At 42.8% G+C, this 18,449-nt stretch overlaps 1 protein-coding gene across 3 annotated transcripts in view; it reads left to right on the top strand.

Moving 5' to 3' along the window:
- The window catches only part of TCP11L2 (t-complex 11 like 2), a 62,193-nt gene that overhangs the window by 6,022 nt on the left and 37,722 nt on the right, over positions 1-18,449 (top strand). The window contains exons 1-3 of one of the 3 annotated variants that reach the window (XM_051961462.1): positions 3,743-3,917; positions 9,709-9,813; positions 17,442-17,631. In XM_051961462.1, coding sequence (XP_051817422.1) covers positions 17,475-17,631 — 157 coding nt within the window. In that variant the 5' untranslated portion in view covers positions 3,743-3,917; positions 9,709-9,813; positions 17,442-17,474. Of the gene's footprint in view, positions 1-3,741; positions 3,918-9,708; positions 9,814-17,441; positions 17,632-18,449 lie in introns of those variants that run through there. The other 2 variants (XM_051961463.1, XM_051961464.1) reach the window with 2 other exon arrangements.

The following is an 18,449-nucleotide window of genomic DNA, read 5'->3' on the forward strand; positions in this document are numbered from 1 at the left end:
CTATTGTTTTCAGTATCTTTATCATATTAAAAATTATTGAGGATTTCTCCAAAGCGTTTTTGTTTATCTGGATTATATTTATAGACATTTACCATATTGGAAAAAAAAACTATTTTTGAATTTGTAGACCCTCTAAAAGGGTTTCAGAGATCCCCAGGATTCTCTAGACCATACTTTGAGAACCACTGCATGAGCACATGCTTGGAAAATGATCCTTCCCACTATCCTGTGCTGGCTCAATGATTGGTGTACATACAGGATTGTAGGAGGGACTATGGGGTGGAGTAAGACAAGCCAAAGAAGGGATCTCAAAGAAAAAGTTCTATGTTAGCCGTAGAAGAGGAAGAAGGCCATCCCGGAGATTCTGCTTCCATCCTGTTCAATCCTGCGTCTAAAGACCAAGAATAAAGACTAAGGACTTTTGCTTATCCTGACTCCGGCTGATTCTGGGGTGTCTGGGGTGCTAGCATTGTCGTCACAGTGGGGAAGAGTTGTTTGAGAGTAAATAGATCCAGAGGAAATAGATTCAAATTATATCTCTGCTGCTTTCTAGCTCCATGCTATGGTTTTGGGTTTGGAGAGTCTGCTATCAGATCCTTCCTCTTCTGTCCAGAATCAGAGAAAGGAGATGAAAGATTTAAGAAACCCTCTAGCCCAACCCCTCCATTTTACAAAGGAAGCCAAAATTAAGTGACTAGCCTTGAATTGTGTAGATCTTAAAGGGAAGAGACAGCATTTGAATCCATGACCTCTCCCCGTAATGTCAGGGATTTTCCCACCATGCAGGCTGATTAGACTTTCTTGCTGTGTACATTGGATCGGGACTTGAGAGGATTGGGTTCAAATCCTGAATTTTATACTTTCTGCCTTGTATGTGACTTTTTGACTTTGGATAAATCAGCTAATAATCTTTAAAATAAAAGTAAGATAAGAAGGAAGGCAAGGCATTCAAAGTGTAAAAGATTTAGAATGATCCTACTTTAAAATTTGTTACTCAATAGTATCTGATTCTACATAGTCTTATTGGAGTTTTCTTGGCAAAAATGCTAAAGTGGTTTGCCATTTCCTTTTCCAGCTCATTTTACAGAAGAGGAAACTGAGGCAATAGAATTAAGTGATACAGCTAGAGTGTGTGTGAGATCAAATTTGAACTCAGAACTTCAGATCTTAGGCCTGGTGCTCTGTTCACTGTCACCTACCTGCCCTTCTACTTTAAAATAGCTCCTTTTCTAAAATATGCAAAAGACATTAAAAAAAAATAGCACAGAATCTTACAGCTAATATTTTGACAGAAATAATGCTATCTGAGATTATCTCCAATTTCTTCAGTGTACACATGTACATAGGTAATTGTCTCTTTATTGGACTATAAGCTCACATATTTAACATATATAGGACTGCTTGCCATCTTGGGGGGGGGTGGAGGGAGGGAGGGGAAAAAAACGAAACATAAGCGAGTACAAGGGATAATGTTGTAAAAAATTACCTTGGCATGGATTCTGTCAATACAAAGTTATTATTAAATAAAATAAAATAAAAAAAAAAAGACTATAAGCTCACTGCAGGCAAGCATTGCTTTTTACAAGGGCATTGTATGTCCTGCATTTAGCACAGTGCTAAGCATCCAGTATCCTGAAAACTTCAAATGGGATCACAAAAAGTCACTCACCATTGAATAGCAACAAATATACAACAGCTCTACTTGTTACCTGTTAGTCTGTTACATTATCATTATCATGCCTTGTGATTACATGGCACTTAAATATACAAAATATTTTACACATATTGCTCATTTGGTCCTTTTTTTTTTTTTTTAAAGGCAGGTGCTATTATTATCTATGTTTTCCATTTTTTAGATTGGGAAATGAAGGCTGTGCAGTGTTCAATGAATAGCCAGAGTCCAACCAAAATCTATGCTGAGCATGATTCAAACCTGGGCTTACAGACTTTAGATGCAGGATTCTATCCACTAAGACACATTGTGGCTAGATTGTTGCATTTTGGAATTAGATTTGGCTGTTTGTTGTCCTGAGCAAGCCACTCACCCACTGTGAGCCTCAGTTTCCTCAAAGATAAAATGAGGAAGATTTTTTTAATCAAAAATTCTACCTCATAATGAGGTTCAAATAAAATGAGAACTATAATGTCCTTTGCAAATCTTAAGGTGTTATTGTCATGTCACCCATTATTATTAAAATGTGCACATAGGGTAACAAACTAACAAGGAATAATAAACCCTTTACACCCAGCTAGTGCAGCTGTTGTAATGCAGGCACATTTTAGCCCAGAAATCCAACACAGGGCATCAGTACTCACCCACACCTCACAGACCCCAAAACAAAGCAACAGGCTAACCGGGAGCTAATGCAGCTGTTGGCACAGACACACTTTAATACAGGGAAATACAAAATGTTCTGTGGATACACAAGAGCAGCTCAAGTGGGAAAAAAAAAAAAAGAGCTAAAACAGCTGTTCAAATACATGGTACTGGACCATGAGAAGTCCTTGCAGAGATGGAGAACTACTGGGGTGGAGCATTGCATATTCTATTAGAGATCATGGATGGGCTGGTTGTTTTTAATGGTCTGCTCCTTTTTCCCCTCCTTCTTCCTTTTGTCATTCTTTATTACTAATATTGATTTACTGGGTGGGGGAACCCAGAAGGAAATAATCAGAAATGAAGGTAATATAAAAACTTAAAAAAAAAAAAAGATGTCATTTAAAATAATGTACATAGAGCATGTTTTTCAAATCTTAATGCTATATGTATGTCACCTATGCAACAAGGTACATTACTGTATTTCTTTCAGAATGGGAGGAAGGAGAAGGAAACGAGCGTTCATTAAGGGTCCATTATGGGCCAGGCACTTTGCTAATCACTTTACAAGTCTCTCAGCGCTCTCTACGCCGCTAGCTTCCTTTTTGCAGGGTGTTGTGTCTACAGTGTACCGAATTTCTGAGTGTGCAGTGATTCCTTGCATCGGCTCCTTTTTGGAGGTTGTGTAGGGTTTTTGTGAGGGGGAAGGGGGGACGTTGTTCATCTACACAAATTTTGTGTCTACGTTGTTGTGCATCTACACAAACATAGCGTCGGATTTCTGAGGGTGCGGTGACCTTGCAAACAGCTGCATCAGCTCCTTTTTGTAGGTTGCGTTGCTTTTGCGTCTAGGGGGATGTGCATCTATACAAGCATCGTGTGGATTCCAATGTATACAGCGTTCCTCGGCCAACAGCTGCTTTAGTTACCTTTCGTCAGTTGCGTTGTTTTGGCGTCCAGGCAGTGCGTGCGCGCACTCGCTTAGGGTTCCCTGCCCCCGCCTCTTCGGGGGCTCGCGAGCGTGCGCGCGACCTAGGAAACTGAGCGCATTTCTAGGCCCCGCCCCCGATTGCCTTGACCCCGCCCCAGCCTCCACGGCTCGGTGTATTTCTCCCAGTTCCGTAAACACATCTCTCTCCTCCCCAGCTCGGCTTGGGCCATACCAATTTTTGCCCGCGGGGAGAGCCCGCTCCCGCAGCCTCTTCCAAAGAGGCAGAAGTCCCCGCGCTCCGGCCCCGCGCCTACCCTTGTGGGCTCAACTTCTTGGCAGCGTCGCTAGGGCCTCGCGCGGGATCGGATCAGGGGCGGGCAGGCGGCGGGATGGGTCGCCGCGAGTCCTCGCTCCCCCCCGCGGGCCGGGCGCGATGGACGACGCCTCGGCTGGCTGCTCTGTCCCTCTGGGCCCTTTAAATACCGCGTGGGGCCGGGGGGAGGGCGGAGGGGGCTGGCGAGCGGCTAGGCGGCCGTGCAGTCTGGAGGGCTAGCGGCAGAGCCGAGCCGGGCGGAGCGGAACCGAGCCCCGCGGGCATCCGCACGGACGGGGCTGGACAGGACGACACGGGAGGACGGGCTGACTTTACCTCTGTCCACGCCCGGCTCGGTGGGTACCCCACGGCTACGCGCGGTAGGGACGGACAGCCAGCCAGCCTGCCCCAGGTTGCCGTGGGACAGACTCCTCGCCTCCTCGCCTCCTCCCATCCGCGGGGATCCCGAGCCCCCCACTTCAGCCTTAACTTTATTTCGGGGACGGAGAAGGAGACAGCCCCGGTTTCGTGCCCGGGATTCCCCCCCGATGCGTTTCTCACTTGTTTGTCCCCGAACCGCCGTCCCGCGTGGGAGCGGCGGGGAAGAGGAGGTGGGGGCTGGTGGGTGGCCCGGGGTAAGCTGGCACCCCCGGCCCGGGTGGGAGCCCGAGTGCCGGGGCTTGTTTACGTCCGTGCTGGGCAGATGCCAGCGTTTGCGTTCCGGACCAGCTTCCAAAAATACTTCTCGAGGAGGAGACAAGGGCAGGACTTGGGGCGGGGGGCACTTGTCACCCACCTTCCCAGGCCTTCCAAAATGGGCAGGGGGCACTTGCCTTCCCACCCCCACCCCACTCCTGACCTGTCCACTCATCCTCCTCTTTTCCTGACCCCCAACCCCAGGATCGAGCAGGACCACTGGTACCTCCACCTCCCCGGGTCCCCCAGAATGGACAAGGGGCACTTGCCCTCTCTCTTGTCCTGACCTGTCCACTCACCCTCCTCTCTTCTTGACCCCACCACCCCAGGATTGAGCAGCGGCCACTTGTCCTTCCACCCTGCTCCTGACCTATCCAATCCTCTCCTCGATTTGACTCCCCTCTCCCAGGACTGAGTAGGAGGCACAGTCACCCACTCGCCCCCTCCTTCTGGAGTCCCAGCTGTGATCCCCCGGGGCCCGAGCCTGGGCCTTGTGGGAGGAGGATGTGGGTTGTAGGAGATGGCTGCCTCTGTTTTGGGTCGGTTGCCTGGGCTTTCGAGGAGACCCCGCCTCTTCACCCGGTTCCTCTCCTCCCTCGGTTTTGTTTTGACAGGAAACGTGCAGCTTGCAGGTGGGGGAGGGAGGGAAGGGGAGCCAGAGCCGGACACCCGAGCTCCACGGTGGCGGAACTGGGACCACCTCCTCATTTTACAAAGTTCAGGCAGAGGCAGGGTTAGAAGCCAGATTCTCTATGTTTACCGGCACCCATGAGTTGGCACAGCTTGGAAGCTCTGCCATGAGGCAGTAATAGCTCCGTCTTGAGGAAGGAGGATGGGACCTAGAAGTGAAGGGAGGGCTGCTGTTAGCTGCAGCTGCATCATTGCCGGGAGGGCGATCTGGGGCTGTCTACGTGGCCCTTTCTCTCCCGAATTACCCCTTCTTTGCCTTAGAGAGGCTTCGAGCCGGCTCCCAAGAGACCCGGCACACTTAGAGAAGGAGAAACCAGAGAAAGACCAGGGCTTCCTCGTGTTCCTCCCGAGTCCCCAGCTTTAAACCCCGCTTTCCAGCCGGTTCTGCGAGGCTGCGCTTTTCTGGATTAACTCAGTACAAGGAACTGGGTTTGAATTCCTCCCCATACTAGTTGTGTTACCTTGAGGGAATTATATACCCTCTCTGCCTGGGGCTCAGGTTCTTTCTTGCTTTCTTCTCTTTCTCTCTCTCCCTTCTTCCTTCCCTTCCTCCCTCCCTTCCGTCTGTGCTTTCCTTCCTTCTTTTTTTCTTTTCCCTCTTTCCTTCCCTCTCTTTCTCTCTCTTTCTTCCTTTTTTCTTAATTTCTCTTTTTTCTTTTTTGCAAGGCAGTTGGGGTTAAGTGACTTGCCCAGGGTCACACAGCTAGCAAGTGTTAAGTGTGTGAGGCTGATTAGAACTCGGGTCCTCCTGACTTGGGAGGTGGGGGAGGGAGGAGAGGGAGGCAATGCTCTATCTACCATACCACTAGCTGCTCCTGGGCTTCATTTTTTTTTCTGTAAAATTGGAATTACACTAGATAGTCCCTAAAGTTCCTCTGAGTCTAAATTCTGATCTCTCTCTCTCTCTCTCTCTCTCTCTCTCTCTCTCTCTCTCCCTCTCTCCCTCTCTCCCTCTCTCCCTCTCTCCCTCTCTCCCTCTCTCCCTCTCTCCCTCTCTCTCTCTTTTGGAGGGAGTCAGATTAAATACTCTCTGGAGATCCTACCAGATCTAAATCTCAAAATTTTAGAATAATAACATCCTTTGACTCCAATATCAGCCTACTTTCCCCTCTCTCTTTATAATAATTACTTGATGTTCAGTCCTGTCCAATTCTTTGTGACCCTATTTGGGGTTTTCTTGATAGAGATCCTGGAGGGGTTTGCCACTTCCTTGTCAGTTTTACAGATGAGGAAACTATAGAGTGAAGTGATCACACAGTTAAGTAATGCCTGAGGTTAATTTGAACTCAAAAATTCTTGACTCCAGGCCTGGTGTTCTATCCACTATGCCATCTAGCTGCCCAAGAATTACCCTGGAAGCTAAATCAGTGTGTCAATGAGTCTCCCTTTGGATGATTCAGCAGGTCAGAAGTAGGACCCACTGGCAAGTAACTCTGCAGGTGTTTGTGGTGAACCCTGGAGCAAAGGGTTGGAGTAGTTAAGTGCTGAATAAATAGTAGGACATTGGAACAGACTGTTAGGTTGGAGTTTTTCAAATAGCCTGGTTTTCTAGAAATTGACCTTATAGAGGGATTATTTATAGCCGCTGTGATTGTAGTCAGTGCCTGTTTTGTCTAAATACATGTTTTTGGTTATCATGGCTCAGCACAGTGCCCGACACATAGTAGGCTTTTTAATAAAAATGTTTATCGAGAGATGTAATTTTGATATTCTCTAACAGAAAATCTCTGCAGAGTGATCATTGCCTTGTCACCCTGTGACTGGTGTTTAGCCCACTGGTATAGCTACCATATTGGGCTGGACTGAATGAATGTAGGAGAGATTTCTCTTGCCCCCTTGCTCTCCCCAAGTGCCCAGAGCCTTTTCAAGATCCAAGCCCCCCTGCATAACCTACCAATAATCCATGTCCCAAAAAGCTTTTTTTTTTGTAATCCTGCCTCTGACCGTTGTGCTTATATTGGGAGGACAGAGAAGTTTCTGAAATTAGCCTCAATTTCTTCCCGTGTAAAATGAGGTGGGGGAAGGGTTTCCAGAATCCCTTTCAGTTCTAAATGGTCATTAGTGGCAGAATATCACCTGTCTTCACTCTTCTGGGTCCTCTCTTTTTTTCCTTTTTCCTGCCTTTCTTCTGATCTTGTCCCAGCTGTGTCCATTTTCCCAGATCCCGCTGGGCAAGTCAAATAGCCAGTTCACTACAAGGTTTTCATAAGAGTTTGGATATTTATATTTTAATTTGTATTAAAAGTCTGACTTAAAAGATGAATTTTCTGTGTGAGCTTGGATAAATCACTTTTTTGGGGGATTAGCAGTGCTTTTTGAATTGCAGCTCCAGAGTCCTGATCCCAGGATTGCTATCATGTGTGGCAAGACTCCTAAATGGAATCATTGTTTGGCTTCTCTGGTCCGCTGTTGGCTTATTTCCTGTTTCCTTCTCTAAACAATGTTAGAGGAGTTGGTCTTGGCTTGTTTGATGTCATCTTGTAATGCACTGGTGTCCCTGTTACCACATTGGATGCCTGGCTTGTTTGGAACTGTGATAAACTGGAGAGTGTCCAGAGGAGGGTAACAAGGTCATAGGAACTGGATCGATCCAACTGAGGGTGTTTAACCAGGAAAAGGAGACTTCTGGGAAGCACAGTGGCTATTTGAAGGACTGTCTTATGGAAGAAGGATTACTTCAACTCCTTATGTATGGTTCCAAGGGACTATGGATAGAAGTAGTTGCATGGAAATACATTGAGACTTGAAGTAAAGAACAGTTGTTATTAAAAAACAACAATAACAACATTTGATATTATTGTTATATTTTTGATTTATATCATCTTAATTTCTGAATATATCCCTGACTATAACAGCCTTCCTGCCCAAAAAGAGCTCTCTCTTGTACTAAAGAAAAAAATTAAAAAGATGAATAAGTTTAGCAAAACTAGCCAACAGATCAAAGAAACCTGACATTTATCATAACTCTAATGCCCAACTTCTGAAAAAAAGATAGAAGTATATTTTATATTTCTTTCTTTACATTCTTATACTCAATCAGCAATAATTTTAATTGACTACTTTGTGCCAGCACTTTGCTAGGAGGTAGCGAGGTAGCAATGTAGCTAGGGAGAGATACAAAGATCCTTAGGAAGGATACAAAGAAAAAAAAAAGGAAACAATCTTTATTCTGGAGGGATTTCCATTTACAAGGAAAATCCTCTTCAAGTTGAGAGTTGTCCAGATGTAGAATGGAAAGCCTAAAGTATTAATGAGGTGCCTTTATTATGGTAGGTCTTCAAGTTCTTGGAAGACAGAGGCTGGTTGATTTCTGCCCTCATCTTAGCACTTAGCACAACTATTAGTGCTGAATAATAAACACTTGTTGACGGATTGATTATAACAAGCACACTTGACCCCTTGAAGAAATATGAGAATGGGATTCCTCTCTTTGTAGAGTTAGAGGATGGCTGGTGTGGAACACAGTATAAAATGTCAGCTCTAGTTCGATCTATTAGATTAATTTTTGCTGAACTGATTTCTCTCATCCATTTATTTTTAATTCTGGAAGGAAAGAAGGAAGGAGGGAGGGAGGGAGGAAAAGAGGGAAGAAGGAAGGAAAGAAACAAACTTTGTGTACTATGTTCCATAAAGAATGGAATCTTCTTTCTGCTCTGGATTAGGCTACATACTTCTCCTTTTTTTATGATCTCTTTGGCATACAGATCTTGTAGTGGTATCAGTTTTATAGCCCTTTGGGCATAGTTCTAAATTGCTCTCCAAAATGATTGGATAGGTTCACTATTTCTACCAACGATGCATTAGTGCCCCAATTTTCTCGTATTTTCTTAAACATTTATCATTTTTCTTTTCTATCCTATTTAGGCTAAATACTTCTTAAGAACCTTCCAATGCTGAGATTCTAATTTAGACAGGTTAACCCTTTGATCCCTCACTTGGGGTTGGGCTATCAGGAGTTAGAACAGGCAAGGCCTTTGACTTCAGTACTTCAGAAATCCAATAATGGTTCATAGGAGACCTGGCCATATTTTATCTTTCTTTGGCTTGAGGATGTTTCACTTTTCTTTTCTTTTTAAAATAATTTTTTATTGACAGAACCCATGCCAGGGTAGTTTTTTACATTATCCCTTGCACTCACTTCTGTTCCAATTTTTCCCCTCCCTCCTTCTCCCCCCTCCCCCAGATGGCAAGCAGTCCTTTACATGTTAAATAGGTTATAGTATATCCTAGATACAATATACATGTGCAGAACCAAACAGTTCTCTTGTTGCATAGGGAGAATTGGATTCAGAAGGTATAAATAACCTGGGAAGAAAAACAAAAATGCAAGCAATTTATAGTCACTTCCCAGTGTTCTTTCTTTGGGTGTAGCTGCTTCTGTCCATCCTTGATCAATTGAAACTGAATTGGATCTCTTTATCAAAGAGATCCACTTCCATCAGAATGATGTTTCACTTTTCAAGAAAGTCTTCATTCATAAGCATTTGAAGTTCGTTCTCCCTGAAGAAATAAAATTGGGCTGTAATACTCTGCAGTCCCCATGATACATAGGGGGTCATTAACTTTCAAGGTCCTGCTGGTTTGGGTCACCAGGAAGGGCCCCATCAAATTTCCATATCCATTCCTTGACCTTTAAGACAGTGTAGGATCTTACTGGGTTGAACCAAAGGGACAGTGTTGTAATTGGGGATTTATTGTCATTGAGAGAAGACCCCACTGGGAAAAATGTTTCTGTAACAGATTTTTCTTCTCTTTGACCAGTGATTTGGTGAAGTCCTTTGCTTGAGGTGATCTCCTGGCTCAATAATGACCCTGAGACCTTCCCTCTGACCAAAAGCAGTGCTGAGCCCTAGTCTTCTCATACAGGTAGGTCAGAAAAATCACCATGAAAAACATCTTTTCTTTGCCTATTATAGGATCAGAGATGAGGGAATCTAAGACCAGAAGAGTCTCCCAGGTCATCTAATTCTACCTTTACCTGAGGCTTCCAGTAAAAGTGGAGGTTTTAGTTGGCACTGAAAAAAATAGGAGGTCATTAGTTGGAGCAAAGGAGAGAGAATATCTAGGCTTGCGGGAAAGCCAGAGAAAATGCCTACTTGATATAAAAACCACTCATTGATTTAGACCAATCCTACAGATGGACAAAGGGCCCAGAAGTGAATAAGCAGGAGAGGAAGCTGGAATATATCTGGGAAATTATCAAGGTTTATAGTAATAGTGAGTTACTCCTTGGAAAAGAGTAATCCATCTTTTCAAAGGCCAGTATTCTCCCAGTGATGCTATCTATCTAGGAATTATAAAACATCACAATGTCAGAAAAATCAAAATTATGGGTGATCTATTAGATTGTGCAGGGAGTGGGGAAATATAACATCATATTTTTTGAAGCAGACTTTCATATCTTCAACAAGAGGCAGCATGGGGCTATAGATAGAGACCTGGTCTTAGAGTGAGCAAAACCTGAGGTTAACTCCGTTGCAGGTTGTATAATCTTGGATAGATCATTTTGGAGCCAGTGCTGAAATGCATTGGTAATGGGAGTTTCTTCATTGGGATTTCCTTATGCTAGTGAAATCATAGAACTTGTCCAATTAAGGAAAAAAGAAATTGTTGGCATGGTGGATAGGGCACCAGCCCTGAAGTCAGGAGGATCTGAGTTCAAATCTGGTCTCAGACACTTAATACTCCCTAGCTGTGTAACCTTGGGCAAGTCACTTAATCCCAAATGCCTAAGGAAGGAAGGAAAGAAGAAAGGAAGGAAGAAAGGAAGGAAAAGAAAGAAAGGAAAGAAAAAAAGAAAAGAAAAGAAAGAAAGAAAGAAAAAGAAACTTAAAGTGAAAAAAATGCCAATTTAGAAAGAAACTTAAAAGTATCAAAAAAAAAAAAAAAAAAAAAAAAAAAAGAAAAGAAAAGAAAAGTTGGAGACTTGAGTGAAGGCTCTTATGCTAGGACCCTGTGGCTTGTCTGAATCTGAGGACTTTAGCTTGAATTGAAGTCACAGTCTTTGAAGTATTTGTTAAAGTCATTAGAAGATGTGTTTTGATTGAAACTAGGCCAGCTGTGATTTGATTGACGATCAAAGACTTGGTGGAAAATTGGTTGGTCATTGTGGGTAAAAACAATAGTTAGCATTTACATAGTGTTTCAGAATTTGCAAAGTACTCCCCATTTGTTCTCACCTTCACCCTGAAAAGTAGAGGCATTGTTATTTCCATTTTACAGATGAGGATTTCTGTGACTCTAACAGGAAAAGAATCATTGACTTTTGATCTTTATTTGCTGTTGTGGTTAATTGGGGATATAAAAAGCAAATAAATTTGTATTTAAAGGCCAAGATTCCCTGTCCTTGTCCTTCTCCGTTACTTGGGCTAACTGTAAATTTCTCTGGTCTCAATTTTCTCATTTGTGTTATAAGAGGTTGGGCTATAACGGGGGATATAAGAAGCAGTAAATTTTGATTTACAAGCCAAGGTTGCGTGGCTCTCCATTACAAATCCCCTTTGTGATCTTGGGCAAATTGTAAATTCTTCTGGCCTCAGTTTCTCATCTAGGTAACCTGGTCAGCTCTAGATCTGTGCTCCTTCCTGAGCCTCAGTTTACTTATCTGCAAAGTGAAGGAGTTGGACTCCAAGCCAAAAGTCAGGAGTTTAAATCTGGTCTCAAACACTAGCTGTGTGACCCTGGGCAAGACATTTAGCCTTGTTTGCCTCAGTTTCTTTATCTGTCAGATGAGCTGGTAAAGGAAAAGGTAAATCATTCCAGTGCTTTTGCCAAGAATATCCCAAATGGGGTCACGAAGAGTCAGACACAATCGAAAAACAACTGAACAATTGGAATTATCTGAAAATAGGAGAGGCTATCTTGGGTTCCCCATCTCTGGAAGTGGTGGTTGGGCGGCATTATAAGAGGGACTTCTTGATTTGATATGAATTGGACCAGTTGGCTTCTGGGATTCTTTTTGAAATTCTCTGAAAAGGACCAAATGAGTTTTCCTGGTGCCACCATGTTTTTCCTTTCTTTATATTCCCATATCTTAGCCCTGTAGTGAGCTTGGAGAAAACACTCAATGAGTGATTGGTGACTGATTGTTGTGTCACCCTCCGAGGTTCTATCTCACTTGATTTCCAGATATCACGATCCCTTGCCTCTTTTAATATTTTAGAATGCTTGATTCACATCAACTTATTATCTGTCCTGTCTTTTGTTTGTCCCTCCAGCTTGGGATCTAGTGCTTAATCCTCATCTCAGGTCACTTCTGTTGCTCAGTTCAGAGTTTTCTCCCATCTCTGACCCCAGCTCTTCCCCTCCTTTTCTTCCTGTCTCAGCTCCTTTTGCTTCCAGGAAGTTTCTTTTTTTTTTAAAGATAAACATAGCAACCATCAAAACCCAACAGCATTTCAATATACAAAGAAGAAGAAAAAAGATTATCTCTATTATGTCCAGCTTTTTATTAAAAAGTATATATTAATTGACTGGGGTGTGCATATGAGTGAACAAACACTTATTAAGCATTTACTGTGTTCTGATCTCTGTGTTAAATGCTTATAAATATCTCATCTGTGAGAATCCTTTCTGCTGGAGTATACACATTTGTTATGACCTTTTTATTTTTCTGATTGTTCATTGGCTGAGGGAGACATAATAAATGCTTATATGGAATTCCTATAAATGCTTATAGGAATAAATAATTTTTTAAAAGATGAAAGGGAAAAAATACATGAAATTTGACACAACAGGGAATTCCAGTAGTCATCTGCTTGTTCATGTCCCCTTATGAACTTATTCTGGATTTTTAAAAAGTTCTTTTATCTTTCTTGAACCACTGCTACTACCTACCCACTTCCTCCTTCCTCAAACCAATAAAAGTCTCTTTCTTAAGCACCCCCTCTATCCATGGGTCTGCTCCCTTCTTTAGCTGGTTCCTCGTGCTTGTTCCACCCAGGGCTTCAGTGACCATATTTTCAAGATTTCCTTCATATCTACAGAGCCCTCCCTGAAGGTTTAAGCTTTACTTATCATTAATATTTGGATTAGGTGAAAGTTGCCTTAATTGCTATCTACCATTAGTCAGTGAATGGGTATGGCCTCAATTGATTCCTATTGAAGACCTTAGCTTAAAAAGGCCAAGGTATCCCATTGCATCTAGGGCCATCTCCAGTCTTTTTTTTTTTTTTAATAATAGCTTTTTATTTTCAAAATATATTCAAAGAGTTTTCAACATTCCCCCTTGCAAAACCTTGTGTTCCAAATTTCTCTCTCTTCCCCCTCTTCCCTTGACTGCAACTACTCCAATATAGGTTAAATATGTGCAATTCTTCTATACGTATTTCCACATTTATCATGGTGCACAGGAAAAATCAAAAGAAAACGGGGGGAAATGAAAAAGAAAACAAAAAGCAAGCAAACATCAAAAAAGGTGAAAAAAAGGTAATCCCATTTAGTCCCCATAGTCCGCTCCCTGGATGCACATGGCTCTCTCCATCACAAGTCTATTGGAATTGCCTTGAATCACCTCATTGTTGAAAGAGTCAAATCCATCACAGTTGACCATCACATAATCTTGTTGCTGTGTATAGGTATTCTCTTGGTTCTGTTCATTTCATTTAGCGTCAGTTCATTTAAGTCTCTCCAGGTCTCTCTGAAATCATCCCGTTGATCGTTTCTTATAGAACAATAATATTCCATAACATCATATGCCATAATTTATTCAGCCATTCTCTAACTGATGGGCATCCATTATCAGTTTCCAGTCTTGTCACTACAAAAAGGGCTGCTACAAACATTTTTAGACATGTGAATCCTTTTCCCTTTTTTATGATTACTTTTCTCCAAACTTCTTGATCTATATCTTGACACTGGACCCAGATGGCTCTAGAGGGGAAAGTGAGGCTGGTGACCTTGCCCAGTCCTCCTTCACTTAAATCCAATTCACTTGCATGTCATGATATAACCTCCCTGATGACATGGTCCCCTTCAAGAACCAACAACACTTGGTTCCCATTAATATTCAGAATGGGAGTCGGCCCTGTGATTTTCTGGAGTAGGGGCTCTCCCAGATAAGAAAACCCTCCTTTACCTCAACAAGTTACCACCTTCTCTGCAACTTTTGCTGTTAGAGATCTGGGGCACTCAGAGGAAAATAACTTGCTTCAGATTACACAATCAGACTATTTCATTGGCAGGACACAAACCTAGTAGAACTCTCTGACTCAAAACTGCCAGATAATAATAGTAACCCAGTTCAAAAAGCATTCATTAAAAATCCACTATGAGTCAGTAAACTAGGACTTATTTGTTGCCTGCTGAATCCCTAGCCCTGAGGATTCAAAGAAAACAAAGAAAGGGAGAGAGTTGGTTCCCTCAAGGAACTTACATTTTAAGGGAGGAAATGGTATAGGAAGGTAGTGGAAAGCTGCCAGGTTGCTAGGGACTTTTGTAGTAGGGAGCATCAGGGAAGCTTTTCTGTAGCTCAAGCTGTGTCTTGAAGGAATCACCCATCATGAAATGGCAAAGCACTCCAGTATCTTTGCCAAGAAAATCCCAGATGGGATCATGAAGAGTTGCTCTGAACAATAACAACAACATAGCTAAAATTGCATGACAGAATCTGGATGAAAAACATCTTGACAAGCTTAGAACAGAACAAAATAATGAAGTTCATTAAGGATGATTATCAAGTCTTACTCTTGGATTTAAAAACTTAGCAAACCCAGGTATAAGATAGGGTGAATTTTAAATGGATGGCAGTTTTGTCTGGAAAAGATCTAGGAATTCTTGGATCAGAGCCTGAATGGACAGTAAGACAAGGCAGTCAGAACAAAAGATTCAATCCTGGTCTCATTAAGGGAGCCAAAGAGACTACGGCTTAATCCTATGTCGTCTGTTCTGGTCAAAGCACATTGGAGCATTGGGTTCTTTTTTGACTGTGATGGTACAGATCAAAGATGCAATAGGAAAGACTGGGATGCCAAGTTTAAGGGATCTTACGGCTGCCTCCAAGTATTTGAAGGGGATTCTTCTAAAAAAATTCCGTTCTCTTCCTGGTCCCAGCAGGACTAATAGGACTGGTGGGTAGAAGGTACAAAGAGGTAAATTTGGTCCGGATATCACAAGGGAAAACTTTCCTAACAATGAGAACCAACCTTTGGATCCCACATCCAAAGATTGTGGGATGGGCTGCCTGCAGAAGTGTTGACTTTTTCCCTCTTTGGGGCATTTCAAGCAGAGGTGGGAGAACCACTTGTCAAAGATCTTGTAGAGAGAAAGGATGCCCATCCAGAGATTGGAGTACATACTCCTCTGATGTCCTTCCCAGTTCTGAGACTTTTAGTCATTGGAACTGGGAACTCAGATTATTTCAGAAGGTCAAGAACTGGAAGGCAGAGGGACCTGAAAGATCATCTAGTATGAGACTCAGAAATGTGAATTTGTTCAAGGTTACATTGGTCTTACTTAGCTAACCAAGATTTGAACCCAAGTCTTTGAATTTCAAATTCAGAATTCTGTTTTTACACATGAGGAAACTGAGGCTCTAGTCATCAAGTTTAGGGAGGGATGGAACTGAGACTTAACCCAAGGCCTTCTACTCTCATTCTGTGCTGTTTTTTTTTTTTTTTTTCACTCTTCACGGATGATATGATGGTATATTTAGAAAACCATAAAGACACAACTAAAAACTTGTTGAAATAATTACCAACTTTATGCATTGAATTTTTACCAAGATGGAAGATCAAGACTGGAATTATAAACAGCCAACCAGAGAGCTTGATTGTGTGCTGCCTGGGGCTGAGTGTTAATTAAAATGATAATATTTCCTGTATTACATCTGCCAGCTCTGTAGAACTGAGACTTAGTCCCAGGACAGGGGAATTTAAAGAACTTTAGCAGCGTGTCTTTAGCCCTCAGAAATAACATAATTTAGCATTTGGTTTGCAAGAATGAGTTCCAATCAGAAGATGCCAGATGGTTCACTTGCCCCACCCAACTGAGCTGATTCATTGATTGACCCCGCCCAATAGCAGTCTCCCCAGGAAGGGTTGTATGATGTTTCTAATTGGCCAGTGTAAGGGGTTTATGTTTGCCCCATATCACGGTGCCTCCTTATAAGACCAGAGGCTGGTACTTGAAGCCACAAGGAAGACCTTCTGGTCCAATACTCTCATTTACAGATGAGGTAACAGAGTTATCCAATTGATTTGTCCCAGGGGCTGGGTTTGAACTCAAGTCCAGTGAGTCTCATATTACACTCTCCTTCTGTCCTTAAGCCCCTCATGGCCCTCAAATGGATTTATCTTAAGAATTTGATTTGAGGGTTACCTTTCTGGGGTTTGTCCAGGGCATCAATACTGCCAGTGAAGGCCCTGGCATTTGTTTTCTTCCCAAGGGAATAGCCAATGTTTATTGGGTAAAGCAGTCTGGTATCAGGAAGGCCTGAATTTCAATCTTGCTTCAGACACTTACTGGATTTGTGATCCTGGACAAGTCACCTAACCTCAGTTTCCTCATCTACAAAATAGGTATAAGAAGAACACCTATTTCCCAGAGTTGTTGCAATGATCAGATGAGATGAACTATGAAAAGTCCTTTGCAAACTTTAAAGCACTATTTCAACAGGAGTTGTCACTTCTGTGGTTGTTCTTGTTGCAGAGAACCTAGGAATGTTCACCTTATTGCTCCACTTTGTAGTAGAACTCTGTCCATGAGTACATTGACCTGGTCAGTTGTGAAATCTCTCCTCCCTTGAAATCTTGCAAAGCAGAAAAGTCTTATGGAGTGCTGGGCCTGGAGTCAGGAACATCTAAGTCCAAATTTGTCCTCAGACATTTAGTAGCTGTGTGATCCTAAGCAAATCACTTCATCCTGTCTGCCTCAGTTTCCTTATCTGTAAAATGAATTGGAGAACAAAATGTCAAACACTCCAATGTCTCCAAATGGAGTCACCAGGGGTTGGACATAACTGAAAAAATGCCTGAATAACAAGAGGATTATGGAAGGGACATTAGAGAGGACCATTTTGGTAAATGAGGAAACGGAGTCACAGAGAGGTTGAACCACTTTCCCAGAGTCACCTAAGTAGGTTTGAATCCAGCTCTTCTGGACCTTGAGTCCAAAATTGTAGCTCTGTCTTAGGGCTGGGGTGATGGGCTCAGTGATCTTTCTGAGGTGCCTTCCAGCGTTGGTTCTCCAGCCATCAGGCTTTGCTAGAGTCATTTTTAAAAAAAATTCGTTTAGTATTTTATTTTCCCCAGTTACACATAAAAATAAGGTTGTTTAACATTCATTTTTAAAACTTTTGAGTTCCAGATTCTCTCCCTTCCTCCTTCCCTCTCCCCCACCCACCATGTAAAAGGCAAGCTGTTTGATATAGGCGGTGTCTATGGGTATATGTATCATCATGCAAAGCATCTCCATATTTAGACTCATTCTTCTTGAGCGTGTCTTGTATCCCTCTCCAGGCACCAAAAAACTGATCTGGGGGCTGTTTGTCTATGCAGGTGCCTCCGTTTACCCTAAGGCAGCCAAACAAAATGCCCTTTAATGATGAAAAACGCTCAGTGAATGATGATCCCACCAGCGACTCCGACTCTTCCCGTATGTCCGAGAGCACGGCTTCCCTCAGTGACTACGAGTGTTCCCGGCAGAGCTTCACAAGCGACTCCTCCAGCAAGTCCAGCTCTCCTGCCTGTAAGCAAACAGAAGTCATCAGTCGTCACTAGTACCATCGGGCCCCCGATGGGGTCCCCGAGCCCCAAACCCACTCACTTGTCATAAGGAGGAAACTGAGGTCCAGAGAGAGGAAGGTCATGGAGCACTAAGCTAAACACTAGAGATACAAAATAGCCAAATTCAGTCCCTGCCCTCAAGGAGCTTACAGTCTAATGAGGAAGACAGCATGTAAATAACTATATATAAACCAAACTATGTGCAAAATAAACTGGAAATAATTAAGAGGGAAAGCATCTCTGGGCTTTGGACTTGTGTTTGAGTCCAAATCAAGTCCTTCCTGTGGGGCATTTTAATTCACAGTTCTGGGGAGGAATTAATGTTTGCATGTTTTCCCCCTTCTGGTGAGATTTTTAAGTCTTTGAATTACCCAGAGCAATGGTCCATCCAGGAAGTGAAGTAATCAGAGGGTTTTTCTGGTGGTTTCAAAAATGGTTTCACAAATCACCCCACAGAGGCACCAGAAAATGAAATCGGTATTGCTGGCATTAGCAGCAGTTTTTTTTTTTTTTGTTTGTTTGTTTCAAATTTCTGATTTCATCAGTGTAGGAAACTCCTACCCAAGCAGGTCATCACCCAGTCCCTGGGTTTATAGCCTGAGAGCCTTGAGACATCAAACAAATTACCTAAGGTCCCACAGTCAGTAATGGGACTTGAATCTGGGTCTTTTTGACTCTGAAGCAGTCTCTCTACTCACCCTGCTTCTCAGCAATAGTAGCAGTAATAAGGATAACATTAGCAAATGACATTTATATAGTGCTATCAGGCAAGCAAAATAC

The sequence above is a fragment of the Antechinus flavipes genome, chromosome 5 (genome assembly GCF_016432865.1).
Source record: "Antechinus flavipes isolate AdamAnt ecotype Samford, QLD, Australia chromosome 5, AdamAnt_v2, whole genome shotgun sequence".
In the NCBI taxonomy this organism is placed as follows: Eukaryota; Metazoa; Chordata; class Mammalia; order Dasyuromorphia; family Dasyuridae; genus Antechinus; species Antechinus flavipes.